A 24,388-nucleotide genomic window follows, 5' to 3' on the forward strand; every position below is an offset into this window, starting at 1 on the left:
CCTACCCCCCAACTTATGATTCCTTCCATTTTACTACTTGTTGCACTCGCAGAAAGAACAGGAGGAGAGTGGTCAGTAATCATTTCACTGCTCTGATCAACAAACCCACATCAAGAGACAGTTTGATCACTCAACAAGGAAGCCATGGGGGAGGAAGCTAGGTAGTTTTACTTTCCATCATTTTATAGCATAACTGCAAATAAGCTGCATTCGAAAAGATGAATCCTTTAAATCAAGAATATAAAAAAGAATTATACAGGATGAAAAGCCTATGTCTAGGCAGAATTCAATCATTATTCCCTTTATTGCATATCTGGATGAGATGGCATTCTCACCATGCGTTGTACAACATATCAGTGTTTACAACAGAATTACACTGCGGATAACTAATTTGCAAATCTGAGGAAAATTAAATTGCAAATCCCCACAAGGGTAGGATTAGTGACTTACCTGTTTCTGAATCCATCTCTGGTTCTGTCCACCTGTGGTTTGCCAAAAGCAGGCTGATAGAAGTTTGCTGCCTGCACTGCAAGGTCGTGTGGCAGGGCCAGCCCCTCCAAAGCTGCTGCCTGCTGCAGTTCCAGCTGGCTCATCTGCTGGACACAAGCGGCAGAGGGTCAGAAGAGTGAGGACGGTCACTGAACTTTATACAAAGGTCTCTCTTCACTCTCTGTCAGCAGCAGCTGAGAGAAATTACATGCTGCAACCTGACTAAATCGTGCTGTCCACCAAAGAGGGTTTTAACTATTTAAATATGACTTCAGCTGTTCAATTTTTTAGCCTTTACTTGAATTATAGTTGAACCTGAATTATAGTTAAAAACCACCTCCAAGAATTATAGCAATCTAATTCTCCACCCCATAAATAATAATAAAGGTGGAAAGCAAGTAATAGATCGCATTTGAGAAAGCTCAGCTGGACCTGGGCCGTGACGGGACTCATGGGCTTGCGCATGCCTTGGAATGGATCTCCGAGTAGCTGCTGTGGTCCTGGTGTGAAACCTGTTGGAAAGGTTATAGTGTCAGGGAGTGTCAAGGTAGCACATGTCCATCAAAGAGGCATTATCACCAAGACATGCTGCTCCTCAACACCAGCTCTTTTGAGAAGTACTGACTTCTTGGGCCGATGTCCCTCTTCTGTGTCCCCCACAGTGGGCTCTGTGGACCTGCACTTAATGACCTGAACTGCTGCTGTATCCATCTTCCCCACTAAGCTGCCAGCTTTGTCCTTTCAGAGCTTCACTAGCCAGTGATCTGGCCCATTATCACCAAGCCAGCTGATACCAAAGCAGAGACCAGTGCACTGAGTGGCCTTATGGGGAGCTCTTCATTCTGTCTCCCTAATTATGGAGGGAAGATTACAAAAAACTCCCTCGCAAGACATGACTGGCAGGAGCCAGGGTGGCCAGCAGCCTAAAGTAGTCCAGGGTGGGAGGAACACCTGGAGATTAAGCACAACACTTTACTAAGATAGCTTTTGGGAAGTGCTTCCCTTCATATCTGAATTAGCCATAGACTTCACTAATGATTGTGTACCAACTTCATTAGGTTGGTAAAGAGCCAGTACTCTGACATACTCTATCAAGAAAAAAACCTAGGAAGTCAAATTAACTTTTTTGGATTGAATTCCCGAAATAAGGAAAAAGACCGAAGAGCTGGATCCAATTTAGTTCAATCAAAGAGAAAAAAACAAAACTATAACATGGACATATTTATGTAGAGGGGCAGTTGGAAAATAAACTATGTTCCATATGTGTCCTCACCACCCGTTGTAAAAAACGTATAATAAACCCACACATTTCTTTTTAAAGTCTTCAAGGGTGCCCATCAAAAGACTTTGCCAGCCGAACCGGTTTGGCTCAGTGGATAGAGCATCGGCCTGCGGACTCAAGGGTCCCAGGTTCGATTCCGGTCAAGGGCATGTACCTTGGTTGCGGGCACATCCCCACTGGGGGGCGTGCAGGAGGCAGCTGGTCGATGTTTCTCTCTCATCAATGTTTCTAACTCTCTATCCCTCTCCCTTCTTCTCTGTAAAAAATCAATAAAATATATTTAAAAAAAAAAAAAGACTTTGCCAATTCTAGGGGACAAGTATAATGTTGGTCATGGGAGTGGGTGGTGAAATGTGCATGGCATGATGGAGACGGATGGACGGACAGCTACACACGAGTATTTACCAATTGGTGATGGTATCCGAGGACGAAGGTAGTCTGCTGAGGCTGCTCGTGTTTGAAACACCTGTGACAAGGGAGGAGATGGTGCTCTTTGGCCCAGTAGAGATGTAGGCTCCAAGCTCCCCATAAGGCCGCTCAGAAGGTTGGAAGAAGCAGGTCTCTGAACTGATGGACCCAGAAGTTCCTAGAAGGCAGAAAAGTCAAATCCTTGTGAACACAACTCGTTCTCCCTCCTGGTCAGAGGCTATGGATTAGGGATGAGTTTTTGGAAGCCAACAACGAATCTCCCTCATACTCCACTGAAGGAATTGTCACATGTACATGCGACAATTTTCTCTGAAAGTTCAGTTAGCAACATTGCTGCAAGTTAGTGCTATCAGTACAGGTTAGATACTTTAAACTTCCATAGGAATTGTAAGCCTGCAAACTGGAAATCAAGGGCTTGCTTTGTCATTTTTTTTTACCTCCCTCCCCACCCCACATTGAGGCTAACAGTGACAACTATGTTAGGGCAGCGACATATCCTCAATTGCCAGGCAACATGGATCATTCTCTAAGGCCCAAAGCTGGACCACTACAAAAACCAGTTCAGAGGACTACTGTTCAGGACCCCGAGGCCTCGGATTAAGATTGTGAAGTACCTGCAGGATGTTCTTAGGGACAGGCTGGCCTGGAATCTCAGCAGGGGACATCAAATGGCTTTCAAGGTTTCGCTAAAAAAGTCAAAGGAAAACTGGTTTTAACCTTCTTACACACTTAACTTAAAGATTAATTGGGGACCACAAGAAAGCTTTAAAAACTCTTCAGGAGTCAACATGTAACAGCAGAATAATGTCAAAGTTACAGAAAACAAACTTAAATCAACCTGTTCCACTCTCTCATCATATAGGTCCCAAATATCTGGGACCAGAAAGAATCTTCCATGTACATGTAGCGTCCACTCAGAGACCCTCCTCAGACAAGGTCTTTTCCTCCCTGTAGTAACCCTAATGCATTTAACGGTTTCTAACACTGACCAAACAAAGGTAAAAAATGGTGAAAGGGGGAGTACTTTAGTAAGAAGCCACATGCAGAAAATTTGGATAATTTATAGATTTTAGTTTCTGAGGCAACCTTTGCTACACTGTAACAAGATTTATAGACCAGGCAATACTAAAAATCTAGTCAACATGCAGGCCAGAACTGTCATATTTCAGGAAATTTAAACTTTATTATTTATAAACAAGCTGTTTCAAATGGGTCTCACATACAGGGGGAAATTCAATTACTTCACTTTTTGCTCTTTTAATGCAGCTGCAGTTATGTTTTGCATCCAACTTGCATTACCTCCCTGCACTTCAGTACATCCTCATGCCTAAGTGCTCTCTCTGGTACACTTCCCTTCCCCTGGGTGGAGATGCCAAGGCCCACAGCAGTGTCCTCGGGCATGGAGTATAGCCCAAAGGTATCCACATGTTTTATTGTTGGTTCTGGAACTGGGACTCACTGCAGATGATTTTAATAAGAGAGATCCTAGCCGTAACCGGTTTGGCTCAATGGATAGAGCGTCAGCCTGCGGACTGAAAGGTCCCAGGTTCGATTCCGGTCTAGGGCATGTACCTTGGTTGCAGGCACATCCCCAGTAGGGGGTGGTGCAGGAGGCAGCTGATCGATGTTTCTCTCTCATCGATGTTTCTAACTCTTTATCCCTCTCCCTTCCTCTCTATAAAAAAAAAAAAAAAAAAAAGAGAGATCCTAAAAAGCCATTTAATTCTAACAAAAAACAAATAGGCAACTTTATACTATATGGGCTCATATAGTATACAGAGCCTACAATTCAATTTGAAATGGAGTTTAGATTGAACCAACATGTTTGGAGGAGGAAACATGATTGAAGCTAAACAGACATAGTCAAATCAGAAACAGTATACATCACACACATAGCCACAGTAATTAAAAACTTCATTTTAGATGTAGACCATGACTCAACAACATGCAAATTAAGCAATATTTTGGGATAATGCCTGGTGTGCTTATTACATTATTTTTCTTGTTGCTTTCTTTCCTAGGTTATGTTGGATTTCTGTTACTCTTTGCCTAGCAACTTGAATTATATCATCCATCCCTTTAAATAGGCGTTTTGAGTCTCCTTCCCTCAGCGAAATCAGATATATTTCAGAACATTGAAATACAAACATTGAAATAGTTCCTCTAACAACTCAGGGTCAACTATGCTACTATCAAACCCTAGAATCGTATCCACATCTGAAACAAAATGTTCAAAAGCATCAGGTTAACTGTTGAATTTTCCTGTTCCCATTTCTTTGCTCACACTAAAAGAAAGACGGTACAAGAAGTGACCCAGTCACCAAGACACAAAGGTAACAAGGAAGGAGAACAGAATAGTTAGCAATCTTTTAATCTGGCCCTTGTATCTAATAATTCTTTGAATGGAATAATTCTAAAGCAGTTTACAAGAAGTATTCCCCTAAACTGGCATGGTGTGGTCAGATACTCAGGAATAAATCTACCTCCCTGAGTTGCCACCTTTCCGAGGTGGACAGTTCTAGCAGTAAGGCCAGGAACAATGGCATTTCTGTGGGAATCTCTATTGCTAACTGCTGGTCATATGAGAAACACCAAAAATCAGTTCCCTTCCCATGGTCAAGGCACAATGAATCAGTTACTGCTGCCACAGCTAACTTGTAGTTCCCAGATAAGAATGTATAAGGAGAAAACAACTCAATTTGGTAAATCTAACACAGCAAATGGAATGTCTATGTTTTTATTCTTCAGATTTATCCTGCTTCCTTTATCATTTTCATCAAGGAGAGCAACACTGACACAAAGGCCATGGTTGAGAGCCACACACTTCCAGTATGTGCTACACACCTGCATTTACTGATATTCAGTCTCCTTGTAACCCAGCTTCATGCCTAAAGGTGTTTTACAAGTTTAGAGTCTCAGCTTTTTCTATTAGTAAATTAACAAAATACAATTGTCTTGAAAAAATCCATCCTACTTGACAAATGTTTCATATAACTGCCAACGGCCTAGTCAAGAAAGCAGGTAAGCCTGGGTATTTGGAAGTAACTAGAAGGTATGGAAAAGATCTGACTATAAATATACAGTAAGTTACTTTAACAAGTAGTTGAATAAACACAAAACTTTCTTTGGAGTTCATCCAAAAAGATATGTATCACCATTTTTTTTTAGCAATGACTTAAGAAAGTTATGTATGACTCTTTCAATCTTTATACTGTCACCCACAACACATATAGATGAACCAAAACCTGCTTTTTCTAGTAACAAATAGCACAGCGATAATTAAAGAACACACAAAAGCATCAAGGACCAAATGACTACTAAAAAATTTCCAACTTACTCAGAATACCTTTTTAAAAATCCATTTATTGTGGGAAGTGGAACAGAAAGAGGGAAAAGGAGAAAAGGCTGGAGTTTGTGTCAAATACTTACGCTGACTTTGGGCTGAGAAGGCAAAGTCCCACTTGCCTTCATGGTGTTCACTAGCTTGTTGAATGCAGTCATATCGCCATCTTTTTTGAGCTGTCGATTGCTGGTAACAGCACTCAGGGTCTCCTCTAAGTGTTCTGCCATGAAAGGAGTGGAATTCTTCAGTTGCTGGTCCACCTTCAAGCCCTTGAGCCCTGCTTCTACTTCTTCCACTGAAAGCACAACCCCTGAATGTGCTGAAAAGTTGAGAAAGTCCAGGTTAAGTCAAGCAAAGGAATACGTGGTAGGAATTCTCTTTGGCTACATCACGGTTAAGGTGAAAGTAAAAAAGAATGACACCAAAAATAGATTGAAGACACTTAAAATCATTGTTGCTTAGTTGAAATGAGGCCATAATTGTGTGCTGAGTAAGAGATGGCATAAACTAACCCTAAAATGCTTCAGTGCTAGAAACTGGGGGCCACAAGCTGTAAGACTTAAGATCATGCTGCACATCCTGTCGGAGGACCTCTGTAATGGTCTTCTGGAGGCTTGTCACCAGGGGCAGGAATCCCCGCTGGCCCAACATCAGCACGATTGCCGCCAGCACGATGGTTATTGTACCACTAAGGTTTCCTGTGGAAGGCTTATAACCTCACAAGAACATGGCAGTTTGGGGCAGAGATGTGAGGAGCTGCCAAATGCTGTTCAGGAGGACAGCATTCGCTAGAGTGTTATAAAGGGGCTCCAGGTGAGGAGGACTGGGTGGAAGAGTTAATAGAGGTCCCAGGGCCTACTGACTATACCAGGTTCTCAAAGAGGTGGTATTGTTTAATTAAAAAAAAAAAAAATTTTTTTTTTGAAGAATGTTCAACAAAACCCACCATATATTTGACTTTTGATGAAATAGCATTAACTGCCTTAAGATTGAGCATTCAGGCTTTTGCAGATACCTAAAGCAGACTCTAATAAACACTTACAGCTCTCTTTAAGTTTTTCTTTATTTGCAGAAAGGCTGGAAAGAAGAGGTTTTAAATCCACTTTGGCCTTCTGTAACATTTCTAAAATATCCACTTTATTCTCAGCATGGTCTTCCAATGGTATAGGAGCAAAATAATTCCCCGAATTCTGTCCAGGAGAGAGGATGGCTTGCTCCAGACCTAATAATGCAAGTAAATATATTCATAATTAATTGATCCCAATAAAGCACAGAAACACAGCTTCAAATAGTATTAAAAGGACACAAATTGAAGGCTTTTTCAGTATCCAGAGACTCTTTAACCCTAATGGACCCCTGACTAATGAAGACAATGAACAGTGTCAGAGAGAGCTCAAGTTTAGGTCCATGGCCAGAATCTGAAGCCATTTTACCTGCAAGTCTCTCCAGTTCTTCATGTGGTGTTGAACCAAGACTGCTGGATCTGCTTCCTGATCGGCTTGGGTTAGAGAACCACCTACTGAATCGACTGGCAGAGACTGACCCTTCTCCCAAAACATCTTCTATCATCTAAAAGGAAAGGCAGAGGAGCTAAGATAATAGTTTCTAGGCGAAAGGGACAAGAAGTTTCAATTTTTAAGAAAGGGTCACTTACTTTGAAACTTCCTTTGAAGCAGCTGACCTGAAGGTAAACACTTTCAGAACTTAGGAATCTGAACATCTTTCATTTTTCTTCCCCTCCTGGGTCATTTCTGAGTAACCCAAACTTGAGCATAACCAACCATGTACTTTCTAAGCATATAAAGCAAAACCATTGTGCCATAGAAATGGCATTTTTTATCCTTTGCCTCATTAGACAAATCCATGAACCACTGAATGTTCTTGGAGGACATAGTTTCAAAATCAAAATCAGCACCAAGAGTAAAGCATTCCATTGCCAAGCTGAGAAGTGGCCTTCGACTAAATATCATGTATGGACAGCTGACGAAAGAAAATCCTTGCTGCAAACAGTCTCATGGCTGTAATGAACATCATAAAGTTCAATGCTGATAATTTCCGAAGCCAAAAGCTAAAAAGTAGAGCTCATAGATCACAATCCCAAGTCAAAGTTTAGAAAATATCAGAATGTGAAAGATGAACTTTTAACGCATCTCTAATATCTGTTTGAATTTAACAAGGAGTTTTCAGATGTTTGTTCTGTTTTAAATCCAACTTCCCCATGGTTTCTGGCTTAATAATAAGGCCAACTAAATGATGCGCTATGATCAGAAATATTTTTTTCAACACTATTTCATAATAGTAATTTCTATTATCAATCCTTCTTAAAAGATAATTTAAATGTTTTTTTAAAAATAAAATTTTCAGCTGTACCCTATCATAAATCCAGTTAAATATAAAAATTGATCTTTATGCAGTATAGTATTCTTATGAACATTTAGAAAAGCTAAAGCAAATGTCAATCCAAAAACGAGGCACATCCTTGAAAGTAAGGCATAAACTTTTACTTCTATACCAATAATAAACAGAAAACACATTTCCCCCCAAACTGGTACATGGATGACAGAGTTAGTGGCTCTTTTATCTGAAGTCTAGAACCCCCAGTTTCCAAAGTTCAGCAGTGGAAGTTAGGATTTATTCTTTTATTCTTATCTGGAAGAATTTTCTCGTAACACATACCCAAACTAAGCCACAAAACACTCCTTTCACATAAGAAAAGGGATTTTAATTCAAGACACTAATTTGATCATTATCTGTGGTACTTATATTTTTTGAGGTATTATTCATAGTTTCAATCACATTCCACTTGTAGACTCTCATTTAAATAATGCTGACTTTTACGTGCACTTGCAATAATTACAGCATAAGAGAAGCATTATGAGTGATGTGGCACTGTGAAAATAGGGAATCGTATCCAAGATACAATCACCTTAGTGATAAATAGGAATTATTTTAAAAGTAACTAAAAGATACAGCTATTAAAAACAGTTTAATGTTAAAAAGAGTTTTGCTATATTATAAATAGCAAAAATGGCTTTTCATTTTAATCCTTTTATTTCCTCTGATCATACTGTATAGGAAAAAAGTCAGAAGATATACAGAAGAAACACAAAAAGCAAAGGACCTGAATATAAAGCATCTGGACATTTTCTAAAGATATGACAGTAAGTGTTGAGAAAGTCATTTGCATATTTTGATTATCTACCAACTTTGTTTCACTTAGAGAAGCTAAATTTTATTATAGCTAAAACATAAAACAAAGTTACTTTTATACACATTAACTGGAAATGCCAATTACAAGAAACTAAAAGCATTTTAAACCTGAGAAGAATCCTTAAGAATTTATCTAGTCTGTCATTTTTACCACAGAGCAAGCTGGGATGCTCTAACAGTAGTGCCTCCCCCTAAGTGTGCCAGAAGAGGCAAAAAGGGAGAAAGGGATAGAGAACGTGTTTGAAGAAATGGCAGAAAACTTCCCTAGTCTGGTAAAGGAAAAAGTCACACAAGATCAGGAGGCACAGAGAACCCTAAGCAGGAAGAATGCAAACAGGCCCAGACACATCATAATTAAAATGCCAAAAAATTAACAACAAAGAGAGAATCTTAAAGGCAGCAAGAGAAAAGCAAACTGTTACCTACAAAGGAGCTCCCATAAGGCTGACACCTGATTTTTCATCAGAAACATACACTTGGGTGAAGATTTAAATAAACAAACAAATAAAAGCCTAACAGCCTCCAGGGCCTCTAACAAAAAAAATACCTCAAAAAGACATATGTTAAAGACATATTAACCATATAGTTGCTCCCTCCATTTCGTAAGTGTGCTACTACACTCACCGAAGCCAAGCATGGCACCTTATCAAGGTTAAAGAACTCGTTAAAGTCAAATTCTCCTGGGGACTGCTCAGGCAAGACGGCATCCCTCGGCACTTCCTGATCTGCAGCAGGCTCCTGTGCGAGGATGACCTCCACCTCCTCCTCTTCGGCCACTCCTCCATTGCATTCGACTATGCCTAAAAGCAAAACCAGGTCAGAAGCAGGCTGAGCAAGCTAATTGCTACTGACTGAGTCTGTGGCCTCAGCCATCATCACATGCAGAAGAGACATAGGTGACTTTAAAAGCAGACTTCTTGTTACAGTACAGCATGTTCGGTAGAAAAACAGTTCTCTTCCTATGGAAGGAGAATTGTGGTCCCTCCTCTGCCCATTCTTCAAGTTTCCCGCAGTGCAGTATAGTGCTTTCCCCCTAGTGCGCCACAAGAATTTTTAAAACCTGCAATACCTGACTCTTTAGTCAGGGGCACTGACCTCTCCCTTAGACTGCCAAATTTAAAAAATGATAGCAGCCAACACAATAGCCCTCCAGTATGAAGCCCCGCCTTGAACCATAAATACAGGGCGTCTCAAGAAAATGTGTACACACTCTAACAGCTGGGAGCTCAATTTGAAAATGAAATGTGTATTAATAAATACTCCCTTTGTAATTAGTCAAAGTGTGTGCACACATTTCTTTGGGACACCCTATGTATGGGTCACCTAAGAGAGATGCATCTTACTGGTCAGGTCACATAATAAGGTTACGTATGATCGGTTAATTGTTGGTCCCAGAAATTCTTCTACACAAGTGTAGGCACCTGATATTTTTACAAAGTTACTTTGGAGCAAAAAGGGTAGGCAATTACTACCATTATTATTAATTTTTTGTAAATCAATCAAAATCATACCTATTTTTTGTCAGATCAGCAAGAAATACCTTTTTTGATGTGCCACAAAATTTTAGTAATTAGTTTTCCTGTGCCATGAGATGGAAAAGCTTGAAAATTGCTGGTGTGGTGGATTATTTTTCTAACAGGATCTTTTTTTAAGCAGTGGCCTTTGCATGTCTTACTGCTTAAAAATAGAACCAAATTAATTTGGTTCTGTCTTTATACATGCATCTGCACCACCACTTAAGTCAGGGTTCAGAAAGCTAAGATACTGTTGCAGTTGTGTCCCAACTAAGACTCATACATTTATAAAAGAAACTAATTTTTAGCATAGTCACTCTAATTCTGTGTTGTGATGGGGACATCTCTTAACAGATGAATGGCTTTTGCAAGCAGCACGAGTGCCCCATATGCAACTTTCTGTTGTTAATCCCCATCTTAGGGTATTTCTTCCATTGATTTTTTTTTTTTTTAAAGTGAGAGTGGCAGGGAGGGAGGGGAAAGAGACACAGTGAGAGAGAAATGGATGTGAGAGACACTTCAATTGGTTGCCTCTCTCATGTGCTCCAGTAGGGCAGGAGAATCAAACCTGCAAATCAGGTACATGCCCTTGACCAGGAATTGAACCCGTGACCCCTCAGTACGTGGGCTGATGCTCTTAACCACTGAGCCACACCAGCCAGGACTGTGTGCAGCTTTAAGCTCTCTAGAAAGCAGGCTGGGCCTGACAACTGAGAGTCTGTATGAGTAGGAATATGTACTAGCAGACAAACACAACTGGCCATTTATTATGATAAACTCAAAAGTCAGGGACCTAGGAAAAGTAACTAAGAACAAAGTCTCCCAAGTTACCTATCTATTTCCTGCATCACCCGAGGGGAAAAACGTGTAACAGCATACATCCTGTTCAACTCCCAGCTTCACTACTTACTTCCTCAGGGTCCTCAGACAAGTCACTAAAGCCCCCTTTGCCTTCAATTGCTCACTTATAAGATGGGCATAAAAGCACCTAACTCACAGGATGGTTAGAAGTAGGATTATATAGACAAAATGCTTACCACTCTGTGTAATATATATAGTGTGCTCAATAAATGAGACCCCCATTATATCTACCACATGTTTCTATCTCTGGGAATCCTTTTGTGTGCACAGTGCTCGTAGCAGCAGAATGTGAGGACTTTCTGTTTAGCATTGCAGGCAGAGCAAGTTGAGGAGGTAGTATAGGGAGCAGTTTCAAAATCAGGCTGCAACTGTAAGAACTCGCTACTTCCCAATAAATGTGCCCATTCCTAAGTGCATAGTTAAGCCAATTATAAGCACATCGAGTTTAAGAACAGTGAGCTTCCCTCCCCGTTTTTGCTGACCTTCCTTCACAGAGGCTGTCCGTCGCCTTGTTCTTTTTCTCCCCTTCTGATCTTCTTCCAGGATCTTATCATCAAAGCCAGTCAGCTCAATGGTTTCAGACTGACTTGTGGGTCCAGCTGAGAACCATTCTGGTTCTTCTTCTGTGTAGGAATCGTTTCTTCTACGCTCACCAAAGACACGCTTACTATCCCCAAACTCCCTCTGGAAAAGTACATAATGCAGATAAAAAAGAAAATTCTAGTTAAGGCATTTCTACCTCAATCAAGGCCTTGGTGAAGTAAGTAATACTCAATAGTGCCATGAAGATACTATGTTGTAGACTTGAAGCCCCTCTTTGCCCCCATCCAGCTCTCTCTATTCCTCCCTATCTGGCTTAAGAATGGGCCGTGTTCGTCCAGGATCTCAAAGTAACCAGTACAAATGAGGTGACTACTGAGTCCCTAAGTACACAGGTGCCAAGTAACCTAGAAGACAAACCCTGAAACGCTTGTCCTTGTAGTCCCTCTCTCGGTCTCTGTCTCTCAAGTCCCGCAGGTCCTTATCGCTAAGCCGGTGGTCCTTCTCGAAGTTCCTGGCAGAGATTATCCTCCCGCTGCCAATTCTTCGTCCTCCAATCAGGCGAAGTCCATCACCGTCTTTCTCCAATGGGCTTCCTGAGCGCCGGGAGCTAACAGCGGCTGTGACGTGGCAACCCCCTCCGAAGCTTCGCCTCTGTGGGCTGAGAACAACATCTAAGTCATCTTCTTTCAGGCGCTCTCGTGGGTCTGGAAAGATGCCAGAAACAGAAAGGTAAGCAAGCCAGCAAGGGCATTTTCCTCCTCCATGGTATACCCATGACGTGGTGGTGGGGTTCCTGGAGAAGAGTCACCACCAAAACAGTTACCGAGTAACATGTACATTACATATTTACATAAGACAGCCTTTGCTTTTTTATCTTTAGTAGCAATCAATGTATTTAATCATAAATGATTTTCCCAGATTAGTTTCCATAATCCCTTTTGACTATGTCCTTATGTATGTAATTATTAGCAAATGTTTAGTCGACTTATGTTATGTGTCAGCATTTGAAAAACTTAAAAAGTTAGCATCTCTTCAACAAATAGTATTGAACAGTTGGATATCCATACACAAACAAGTGAACTTGAATCCACACCTGGTCTCATATACAAAAATTAATTCAAAATGGATAATAGATCTAAATGTAAAACCTTATCAGCGGTTCTCAACCTGTGGGTCGCGAACAATGAAAATACATCCTGCATATCAGATATTTACATTACAATTCATAACAGTAGCAAAATTACAGTTATGAAGTAGCAACAAAAATAATTTTATGGTTGGGGGTCACCACAACATGAGGAACTGTATTAAAGGGTTGTGGCATTAGGAAGGTTGAGAACCACTAAAACTTCTGGAAGAAAGGACAGGAGAAAATCTTTGTGACATTGGGTTAAGCAAAGTTTTCTTAGGCATGACACCACGAGCATAATCTCTTTAAAAAAACGATAAAGGGGGCTTGATCAAAATTTAAAACCTCTACTCTTTGACAGATACAGTAATTCCTTTCTTAAGTTCTCTTAAGGTAGTTGATAGGTTCCTTAACTTTAAGTGAAACAATGTATAACAAAACCAATTTTACCAGAGGCTAATTGATATAAACAAGAGTTAAATTCCCATGGCATTTCCTCAATGTTAAAATGAAACGACACTGAACAAATGATGTTCTTTGAGAACCTGGCATAGTACTCAAAGAATGGAAAAACAAGCCACAAACTGGAAGAAAACATTTCAAAACCATATAGCTCATAAAAGGCCTGTACCCAGTACATATGAAAACTCTAAGAAAACTCCAAATGGCTTGAAGAGACACTTCACCAAAGATGATATATGGTTGGCAAATAGCAATATGAAAAGATATTCAACATCATTAGCCACTAGGGAAGTGTAAATTCAACCATATATGATGCCACTACACATCCATTAGAATGGCTACACTCAAAAAGAATGACTGGTGCTCTCCCTCCTGAGAGCACGCCAGGCCTTTCCCTTCCCCCTCTTCTTCCGCCAAGTCCATCACCTTTGACTTTCTCCTGAGCTCCAAGGGCTCTTCTTCTTCTTTCTGCCTCTCTAACTTGTTTCTTGACCTTATGCAGCCCAGCGGGCTCATTCTACTCCCTCTGTAACTTTCTAAATAAACTTTCTCTTATAATTTGAAGAAAAAGAAAGAAAGACTGACCATTCCAAGTGCTGACAAGGATGTGGAGCAGCAAACGGAATTCTCATCCAGTGCTGTAAAATGGTATAACCACTTTTAAAAACAGCCTGGCAGTTTCTCAAAATGTTAACCACATCTACCATATGACCCAGCCATACTACTTTAAAGCTATTTACCCAAGAGACAAGAAAGCATATGTTTCCATAGAGACTTGTACATGAATGTTCATAGTTTTAATAGTTAATAACTGGAAACAATCCGAATATCCACCAATAGATAAATGAACGGTGGCGAACTCATACAATGAAATACTATTAGAAAATAAAAAGGAATTACTTATATACCCAACAACATGAATGAATCTTAAAACAACTATCCTGAGTGGAAGAAGCTACCCAAATAGTGCACGCTGTCTATAAAATTCTAGGAAATGTAAACTAAAGTAGAGTGACAGAAAGCAGATCAGTGCTTGTCTGGGGGAATACAGAAGAGACTCAGAGGAGTACTAGGAAACTTTTGGGGGTGATGGAAATGCTTATTACTTTGACTGTTGTAATGGTTTCACAGGTGTATACACATGTTAAAACATCAAATGGTATGCTTTATGTGCAGTCTATTATATGTCTACTAGAGGCCTGGTGCACGAATTTGTACACAGGTGGGCCTGATTGGGGCCGGGCCAGCAGGGGGGAGGAGATGCGGGAGGTTGGCCGGCTGGCCCCACCCCCCGATTGGAGTGGAGGGGGCTGATTGGGGCTGCATTGTGCATCAAAGCAACCAGTCATGCCGGCGTTCCGGTCACTTGGCTTTTATATAAATAGATTATATCTCACTAAAGGTGTAAGAAAAGTAAACATGTTAACACACACTCAAAAATTCTTCCTAGAAAAACCAGAAAACTAAAGATAAGTCCAAGTGAGAAAAATCTTTTAATCCTCTCATCAAAATCAGCTCCTAAAACATTTTGGTGTGTACTTTTCCAGAACTTTTCTGCAGTGTCTGTTTTTTCCAACACAAGGTATAATATGGGCAGCTTTATATAACTTGGTAAACACATCTCCAACATGTTTTTAACAGCTAAACAATGCAATACTCACACATACTCAACCCATTTCTACTATGGACATTTAGGTTGCTTCTAAGTTTTCATCATTCTAATAAAGTCTGTGGCACATCTTTAATGATTCTGTTAGAATAAATTCTTTGAGGGGCATTACTGCACTGACTGCACTGGTAGATTCTTTGTAGAAGGATCTTATAACTCCAACTAAAGTCATCCTATTTTCTTTGCTCAGTTATGATGGGTCTTCTCTTCTCAAAAGGAGTTCCTCTTGCAACAAGTTTCTTGACTAGTTTTTATATTGCCAGGTCTCCATTTCACTCTTCAGTATCTTTTCTAGTTCAAAGGGGTAAAGGTATGGAAGATCAAACTTTACTCCAGTCTCAAACCTTATCTAAACCCTGTATTCATATCATACTCCATTATGAATTAAGAACTGCCAGAACTGATTTATACCTGAGTACTAGTTCTCATATGAGACTAAGCATAACCAGATTTCCAGCATAGCTTTATGCTCCCTACCATACCTAACTCAGTTATCTACATCAATGAATGACATTAGTACTTTTCATTTAAAAGCACATAGCCTAATGTGTCTACTTGCCACTGCTGCTACACATGAAGGCTATGATTTTACTCAACTGGAAATCAGTTTCCTGATAATGACGCTTTCCCTCCTTGCACAAAGCTCTCACAGCTAAGAATGAAGCCAGCAGCAAAGAGCATTGTCTCCAAACTGCTGCCCCCACTTCCGAGTGGCTGTGCTCACCTACTATCCTGCGCACCAGGGAAGGCCGGTCTGCATCCAACTCTTTTTTCACACTTTCCACTGGGGAGCTCCTCCCGGAAGCTGGGTACAGAGAGGCGTGCCACTTCTCAGGGTCCCAGACACCGTCACTATAAGTCAAAGGGCACCAACAGTTAGCATTTACACCCAGGAACTACACATGTTGTCTCATTTACGAACTTCCTCAAGTAATAAGTTGTGGAAATCCCTTTCCAATATAAAATGTCATGGTTACCATAAAAATGGCTAAAAATGGTTATCTATTTTAAGATGAAAACAAAAGCAACTATTAATTCAGTAATATTTTGTTGTTCACGTAACACCAGTAGTCGCTTGAAAACTAGTCATCTGTTTCATAAATGAAACATTCAGATCACATACCTTGGGGTGCAGTAACTATGCCTGTTCTACACAAAGAATATGGCTCCATAAATATGATTACTCAGTTTACAGAAGATTAGTACAAGGAGGAAAAACCCCTTAATCCTCTCACTAGAAGTAGCTCCTAGAATGCTTGGTGGGTATTTTCCCAGAATTTCTATAAATAGTCTCAGTTTTCCCCATAAGCTCTTACTAGTAAGAGCCTAAAACGTGTGGTTTGGGTTTTAGTTTGCCTGCCCTCTGATGATGGGGTGACAGCTGGTACAGTGTGCATAGCAGCTTTGGAGCCCAATGATCTGGGACTGAATTCTAGCTCTGCCATCACCACCAGGGACACCTTAGACAAGTGCCTGAGCTATGCCCTTCTATCTTCTGCAGAAAGGACTTCCCCAAGCCCAGATCAGACCAGCTGCACTACACACTAGCTCTGCTCTCCGCACTTGTCCTTCACAGCCTGTACTGGTGGCAATGATAACCTCTTAGGAGTATTTGATTGTGCCCTTCCACAGACCAATGTTCCACGAAGGAAGTACTTGACAGCACCTGACACAGTGTTTGCCACATGGCAGGCACCAATGGAACATTTCTTGAATAAGTGAGTCAACCTCTCTGTCTCAAACTCCTCACCATAAAGGGGACATGACCTGTCTTTTAGTGCGGTTTTGAGGATTGCTTAGAGTTTAGGAACCCAACAAATTTTAATTGTCAGAGAAGAGAAACAGCAGAATGAGAACTTTTCCCTCTTATTTTCATTAGCATTACTAGGCATAATGTCTCCACTTCAGAATAAAAGTGAATGTGTATGCCCACAATAACTTTATTTTATGTCAAGAAGAAACAGCTGTAATAAGAAAATTCAATTTGAGGCATAAAAAAGCTTTACAGCTTTAATGAAAAACAACAACAGATTATCTGAGACTTATTAAAAAGTTCTAACCATGTGGAATAGCAATTATTCAAGTATCCCCTTCATCAGGGTAAAGCAGATGAGTCCAGATTTAGCAACCTTCTAAACAGTCCATATACAAAAATAAAATGAATATGCACTATTCAACCAAGATGGATGCTTTGTATGTTAAAAATGTAGACCAGCCCTAGCCAGTTTGGCTCAGTGGATAGAGCGTGGCCTGTAGACTAAAGGGTTTCAGGTTCGATTTCGGCCAAGGGCACATGCCCAGGTTACGGGCTCAATCCCCCCAGTGTGCCCTGTTGTGTTGAAGCTCAATGTCAAAACCCCTATCTCCCCACTCATAATTCTATCAAGAAGCTCCAAAACAATACAATTCTAAATGTACCAAGTTTGATGTAACAAGCTGACCAGAAGCAGGCCCCCCCTCCCACCATACCTGTCGTATTTTTCAGAGAGGCATGAAGGCCTTTGTTTGGAATGAGGGCGTTCTTTTATATCCAAGAGCTCCTCCTACAAAGAGAAATCAAATGGTGATTTTGAATACTGTTTCACACACTTTTGCTTTTTTTTGTTTTCAGTAATTGAGTGTTTACCTTAAGCATTTTAAACAGTTCCTATTTATTTATACCTGACTTATTCCCGAAAGGACTGGAGTCAGTTTAAGGTTCTTACAAGAAGTTCAAGCAAAACCGGCAAATAACCTAACAGTGATCAGTTTCTTGCTAAGACACATTCTCTCACAAATCACTGTCCAATAATATATTCCACACACTGAATGCTCCTCACGGCATGGAAGCATTAGGCTTACCTGAAACCTCCCGCTCTTAAATGTTACCACTCTTAAATGCACCAGGTGCCAATTTATAAGGAGACAGATTTTTAAAATGGATTTCAAATTCAGAAACTTTTGTGTTTCAAATTACTATTAAGAAAGCAAAAAGACAACCCCCAAAATAGGGGGGGAAATTACAAATCATATATGGTAATCTCCCTTTACCCCCAGTTACACTTTCTGAGGTCTGGAATTAGATAGTAGTGAAGGCTGCACAGCTTTGTGAATTCACTAAAAACCACTGAGTGGTGTACCTTAAAAGGGATGAATTTTATATTTCTGAATTATATCTCAATAAAAATATTTTTAAGTAAACACAAGTGAGAGATTCAGTTACCAGAGGATAATGTTTTGTTTAATTTCTCTTCTTACAGATTTATTACTCAATCAATGACTGAAAAATGCCAACTATTCTCAGGTATAAGAATCACTCAGGTTGGTAAAAATGTTTTAACTTCCCCTCCCATATTATTCCAGCTTTCTTTGTTGACTTTATATGCTTGGCATTTTCCAGGTGTGAACAAATACTCAAGTGACTGACTATACAAAGCCTATAGGAGCAAAAGATAGAGCAATGAGCCAGTTGCACACCGGCATTCACTATGCTAGCAGTACCATTTGTGACAGGGTACACCTCTACTGGAATGTCGACAGAGGATGAAGAACCACTTTCTTCAATAGGCTGAGAAGTGGGAAAACAAAACCATTCTTGGACCGTAAAAGCTGATGGGAATAACTTAAACATCAAGGTAAACTTATACTTATGGTTCTTGAGAGCAGAGCTTCTTAAACCAATTTCAGGGCCTCAAGGAATCATATACAAAATTGTGCATTTCAGCAGTGAGTGTTTATACCTTCAAACGATTGCCAGTAAATCCTAAAGAAGTTAAGAAGTAGTACTTTAAACCAATGACGTTTCTCAAAATGTGACCCAAGATCCATCTGCGCATTTAGGGAAACATGAGAATGCTCCTCTTCGTGGGTTAGAGAGCTGGAATCTGTTGTCAATTGCATAAGACATAGGTATCCCAGCCTGAGAGGATCCCCCTCTTAGGTGGGGAGGAGTCAACACAAAGTTTGCTTTTTTCATAACTGTCACTGAACATTTCCTGGGTGCCAGGCGTAGTCTAGCACAGGCAGATGACTCTTTTTCCTGGCCTCACAGCTCTCCAGTTTCTCAAGAGGGCTTGCTATCTCATCTAGAGCCCTTAACAACAATTATTCCTGGAAAGGAACCACTTTGGGATATTTTAAAAGAAAACCTTCAACTTTAGCTAAAGGAAAAATACTTGGAAAAGTGCCCACTATGGTTTTCTGCACAATTGAAACATTAAAACTGTATAATGATTTTTCCTTTTTTTTTTTTTGTTAATCTTCACCTGAGGACATTTTTTCCACTGCTTTTTATTTTTATTTTATTATTATTTTTAAAATCTATTTTATTGATTTTTTACAGAGAGGAAGGGAGAGGGATAGAGAGTTAGAAACATCGATGAGAGAGAAACATCGATCAGCTGCCTCCTGCACACCTCCTACTGGTGATGTGCCCGCATCCAAGGTACATGCCCTTGACCAAAATCGAACCTGGGACCCTTGAGTGAGAAGGCTGACGCTCTATCCACTGAGCCAAACCGGTTAGGGCTCCATTGCTTTTTAGAGAGAATGGGAGGGAGGGAGGGGGGAGAGACACACACACATTGACTGGTTGACTCCTGGGAGCACCCTGACCGAGGGTGGGGGACAGGGAGTGAACCCACAACCCAGGTATCGAACCCATGACTCTTGGGTGCAGTCTGATGCTTTAAGCCACACCAGCCAGGGCTCCTTTCTTCCTTACTATTTATTTATTTTAGAGAGAGGGGGGATAGGAGAGGAAAAGAGAGTGAGACAGACAGACAGTCAGACACATATCAATTTGCTGTCTCACCCACCTATGCATTCATTGGTTGATTCTTGTATGTGTCCTGACCAGGGATTGAATCTGCAACCTTGGTGTATCAGGACAACACTGTAACCAACTGAGCTACCCGGCCAGGGCTATCATGACTTTCATACCATAATTCTGCTTTCTCCAATATAAACAGGCACCCCTATTTTTATATTAGCTTAAGAGTTTGCAACTAAGTGTGCCACTGAAATGCCACCTGTTAAAGATTACTATTCAATTCAGTTTATGAGAGAAACCTATGGCCATACTTTGAGTAGCTAGACTTTAGTATTCCTTGAACAACCCCGACGTTATCAAATGAGACCTTTGTACAAGAAAAACCAACCATCTGACTACTGATTTCAACTTAGGGTTTAAATCAGTTACTGTTTTCTTCTCAGAAGCTTGCTGACTTCAAGTTTTGCAACTGATTTTCTCTAAGAAGGCTAGGAGGTTACTCAAACCAGTCCACTTCAGTTGTTTACTTTCTTAATGATTTTAAAGCAAAGACATAAACATGGCTGCACCACTGAGACCAATTGCCCACCAGCCACAAATGAGGGGGCCTCTTTTAAAGATCCCTTACAGACACTGATGGCTAAAATGGTGCCAATTCTCAACAAGTCAAGGCAATGAAGATCACACATGAAATTAAGCTCAGATAATCCAACACCTACTTTTTAGATTTCACATGCATGATGAACAGTGGTCAGTATCACGATGAATGTTCTGTGTCCTCTGTTTTTATTTCCTGTCCCCTGGCAGGAGGCAGCATTTAATGAGTTGGTGGGAAGATAAAGAGCAAAGGAGGAATAGCACTAAGTATGTACACTCTATGGTCTAAGATCAGTCTGTTCACTTGAAGAAAAAACATGGATCTGAATAACGGGACAGTCCAAAGCATTTCTATTTTGTATTTCAAGTAGAAGATGATATCACTAATAGAATAGCCAGTGCTGCACCTCAAGAACTGGTAAATAAGGGCCTCTGATGAAGGTAAGAAAAAGCTGAATGGCTCCCAAAGTTTCTTCACTAATACACATCACTATTTCCTGTTTCCTAAACCAATGGTTCTCAAACTAGAATCAGAGTCAGAATTCCCTGAAAGACTTGTTAAATGCTGATGACTAGGCCTTATCCCTAGACTTTGATTCAATACCTTTGGGATGGGACTTGAGACTTTATATTTCTAACAAGTTACCAGATAATGCTAAATGCTAGTTCAAAGACCACATGGTGAGAACCACTGTCTAAACCAGCGGTTGCCAACCTTTCGGACCTCACAGACCACCAGTTGGTGACCGCTGGTCTAAAACACTTTTAATCCATGACTTTGAGGTGAGACCCACTCTATAACCTCCAAAAGTCTCTCAACATAATCCAATCAACTTATAAATGCACATTTAAATACTATGGAAACACAGCTTTTGATCTCAGTAATCTGACTTGGCAAAATGGACCTCCATCGGTTTATAAATTAAGGGCTCAAACCCCTCAGGACAACAGGTGCATTTGAAAAATCCACTTATAACCATCCCCATTAATCATCACTGAGACTTAAGGGTAGGTCTGAAAGTACCCAGTGTGAGTCTAAATTGAGTTCCTGAGATGTTCATGGAAGCACAATGGACACCAACTGAACCAGGAGGAGTAACAATGCATCTGAGTTGCCTGACAACATCAACACCATGTATTGGGTTGTTCAAGGAATACTAAAGCCTAGCTACTCAAAGTATGGTCAGTGGACCAGCAGTTTTTAACTTGAGAGCTGGTTAAGAAACTGAATTTTCAAGCCCATCTCTGACCTAACATTCAGAATCACACTTTACAAGGTTCACAGGTGATCCTCGGACACAAGGAAACTCTGGTATGTTACCCTTAAAAGCACTTAGCCAAACATCTGGACCCCTTACCTTCATGGGGGAAAAAAGCCCTCAAATTCTGAACAGACTGTTATTATCCCATAAAAACAACTGAATGCTAAACTATGAAGGGTCAAAGATTAAGAAGCCTCTCATCTGGACAATGTGTTTTATACTTTTTTGACCTTGTAGTAAAATTCCCACATTTACAAAAGTTTTCACAAAATATATCACTTACGAAAATCATTGAGGACAGTTTCCTCCTACTTCTTCTAAACTTTCTAGCGCATGAACTTGAAGTGGCAGAAGTATTACTAAATGCTTTACTTATTCCAATTGTTTGATCTCTGTATGATGATAAAGAATAGGCGAGCTCAAATACTATTCCAGTTGTGGAACTAATAGACCATTTATTATGGTACTCAGAACTCAGGATTGCTTTAAGCTTTCTTTAAAAGAAGAAAGGCTTAGTTTGCCTCAAGTCTCACATAAAATTACTAGTGTTGAGTAACATATATAAGAAAGCACTACCCTAACTTTGCGTAAACACAATCCTGAAAGTGCCATTAACTAAATCCTTTTGAATGGAATGGAAAGTAAGCCTATTTTCAACTAAATTTGGTAGAGAAGACTATTAAATCTAAGCCCCACTGTCACTCACTTAAAAAATGCTTTTCTTAACCATTTTAGGTACAGAGTTTTGAGGTTGGACTAAAAAAATGGGCTATAATGAGCTTTTTATTCTTTACTGTAGACATACATACGCTCTATCCCAAGAGAAACCAATAATAACGTTCTAAAAATGACTTAACCATCAAGATGGATAAACATTAAGATGAAATACACATGCCAGCCTCAGGTCAGCCTGTGGAAGTGTCAGTACTCTACCAGTAGACTACCAGTCAGAACTTCATTCAAAAAAGTTCTGGCAGAGTTGAAATCACAGAAGCTTATAAAAGTTTCCCTTCATTTAATAAGCTTTTCTCCATTCACAATTCACCTGTCAACATTTTAGGTAATGAATTTAAGTTGTGAACACTACTCAACAAGCACCCTCAGGTTTGAGGAGAACTACATTGGGGAAGACCAAGCCTGGATGAAGTAAAATGCTATCTATCAACTCTCACTGTTACGCCCACACAGACTGCAGTAAGACAGCAATTAACCAAGAACTCTTTTGCACTTGAACACACTTTTCTCCCTCTAAAGAGGTTTTTTTTTTAAATGCTAGAAATGAATATTACTTGACAGCATTAGATACTTTATCAAGTAGGTAAGAGTAGTGACACAAGTACACAAACAAGGCCTCACTTTAAAATATTAACCAATCGGTATCCTAGCAAGCCAGGGACAATACCACCTCCAAGACCTGACTGGGTCCATAGTAAGAAAGTATAGATATGGACCCAACTAGGACATAATCCTTTCTGTCAACAGTCCCAAGCACATTTTATATACTCCAGCCCAGTACCCCAACTAGGACATAATCCTTTCTGTCACAGTCCCAAGCACATTTTATATACTCCAGCCCAGTACATCGCAGGGAGCCAGAAATGAATTCACAGCTCACTCGGTCCTGTCAGCCTCTTCAGAAACATTCAGTAACTGACAAGATCCTGAGGGAAACAATAGCTTTAATAAAAATACCACACTCCCCTCCAACCCCTGGCAAAAGCAGATCTCTAGATGAGCAGTTTAAAATCACGAGTTTTCAGCTAGGGTAAATATAATTGAAGTCTTACTTCTGTGAGTCCATATTCAATTTGTGACAGGAACTAAAAAACAACTGAAAATCTGGTGATTCTAGCCAAGCACCTAGAATGCACCCAAGAGCATTCCTTTGGGGTGTTCACCGCTTGGAAAACATCAAAACACAGGACACTGCTTTTGTGAGGCATCTCAGAGATGCAGTTCCTACTCTATAGCATGTAAGTCAACAACATACCAGCTCTTACAGAATGTGTGTGCCAACGTATACTGGTCCACAAATTCATATGGGATCCGAGCCAATATTCCTCTCACCTGAAAGCTACTGAGAAGCAAATTCTACTTTAAACTGGGTATTCACTCTTTCAGAAAAAAAGTTCAAAGCGATGCGTTACGAACTCTAGTTAACATTTAGTCCATAGAATGAATGGAATGTCACTACCATTTTAGATAATACCAATGAAATACCTACACAATGTTACCAACCTCCCCACCTTTAGGAAGAAACACTATTTCATTAGTAACAAAGCCTACTTTTGTATAGCGATGGGGGGCTTTGGAGGCCAGTTGCTTCTTCAAGTCAAGGAAAGCATCTCCATTTTCTATGTCACCCGCACTTCTCCTATCCATGGCTCCTCCCGGGTCTACGATTCTTTGCACCTGGAAGATAAAGGAGCACAAAACTGTCTCTGAGAACAGTACATTTGCAGAAGTCTTGACTGTTTCAGAAACTGAAACTTTTCCCTCTTAAAATGACTACCATTAAGACACAAACCTTCACCCAACAACTGTGCTCTAAACCAGAGCCCCGTCGGAAATGGCACCCCTGGTACTGGGTTATCTCTTCTAGTAAATAAACATCAAAAGGGTGAGAACAGCAGGGGAAGGTGCCCAGGTCAGGGGACAGCCTTTCAGCTGCTTTACTACAAAAAGGAACCAAGATCAGCGGCTGCCACCCATGGAGACCGGTCGCGGCGCCGCGGGGAAGTTTCCCGGACTGGGGGCAGGTAGGGCAGTGGTTGGGGCCGGAGAGACGGGAAGTCGGGCTGTCGTCAAGTGCCTGTCACTTGCCAATGGACGGCGCCAGCTGCCCCTC

At 40.5% G+C, this 24,388-nt stretch overlaps 1 protein-coding gene and 1 long non-coding RNA gene across 4 annotated transcripts in view; one reads left to right on the plus strand and one right to left on the minus strand.

Moving 5' to 3' along the window:
- The window catches only part of EIF4ENIF1 (eukaryotic translation initiation factor 4E nuclear import factor 1), a 31,325-nt gene extending 7,373 nt beyond the window's left edge, over positions 1 to 23,952 (minus strand). The window contains exons 1-13 of one of the 2 annotated variants that reach the window (XM_005869777.2): positions 23,827 to 23,952; positions 17,401 to 17,474; positions 15,656 to 15,783; positions 12,089 to 12,375; positions 11,611 to 11,812; positions 9,378 to 9,553; positions 6,977 to 7,112; positions 6,586 to 6,765; positions 5,630 to 5,862; positions 2,815 to 2,886; positions 2,177 to 2,357; positions 922 to 1,001; positions 451 to 593 (exon numbers count right to left, since the gene is read on the minus strand). In XM_005869777.2, the coding sequence (XP_005869839.1) occupies positions 451 to 593; positions 922 to 1,001; positions 2,177 to 2,357; positions 2,815 to 2,886; positions 5,630 to 5,862; positions 6,586 to 6,765; positions 6,977 to 7,112; positions 9,378 to 9,553; positions 11,611 to 11,812; positions 12,089 to 12,375; positions 15,656 to 15,783; positions 17,401 to 17,474; positions 23,827 to 23,922 (1,988 nt within the window). In that variant the 5' untranslated portion in view covers positions 23,923 to 23,952. The remainder of the gene's footprint in view (positions 1 to 450; positions 594 to 921; positions 1,002 to 2,176; positions 2,358 to 2,814; positions 2,887 to 5,629; positions 5,863 to 6,585; positions 6,766 to 6,976; positions 7,113 to 9,377; positions 9,554 to 11,610; positions 11,813 to 12,088; positions 12,376 to 15,655; positions 15,784 to 17,400; positions 17,475 to 23,826) is intronic. The other variant, XM_014542546.1, reaches the window with a different exon arrangement.
- Positions 12,334 to 21,789, plus strand: LOC106726692. 2 transcript variants are annotated; one of them, XR_001362777.1, is made up of 4 exons: positions 12,334 to 12,400; positions 18,171 to 18,214; positions 18,311 to 18,545; positions 20,489 to 21,789. It is a non-coding gene; the product is annotated as an uncharacterized LOC106726692 (long non-coding RNA). The 2 variants fall into 2 exon arrangements; XR_001362776.1 differs by lacking the exon at positions 20,489 to 21,789 and having other exon boundaries at positions 18,311 to 19,117.
- Positions 23,953 to 24,388: the final 436 nt, after the last annotated feature.

This window comes from Myotis brandtii, unplaced genomic scaffold, assembly GCF_000412655.1.
Source record: "Myotis brandtii unplaced genomic scaffold, ASM41265v1 scaffold303, whole genome shotgun sequence".
Taxonomy (NCBI): domain Eukaryota; kingdom Metazoa; phylum Chordata; class Mammalia; order Chiroptera; family Vespertilionidae; genus Myotis; species Myotis brandtii.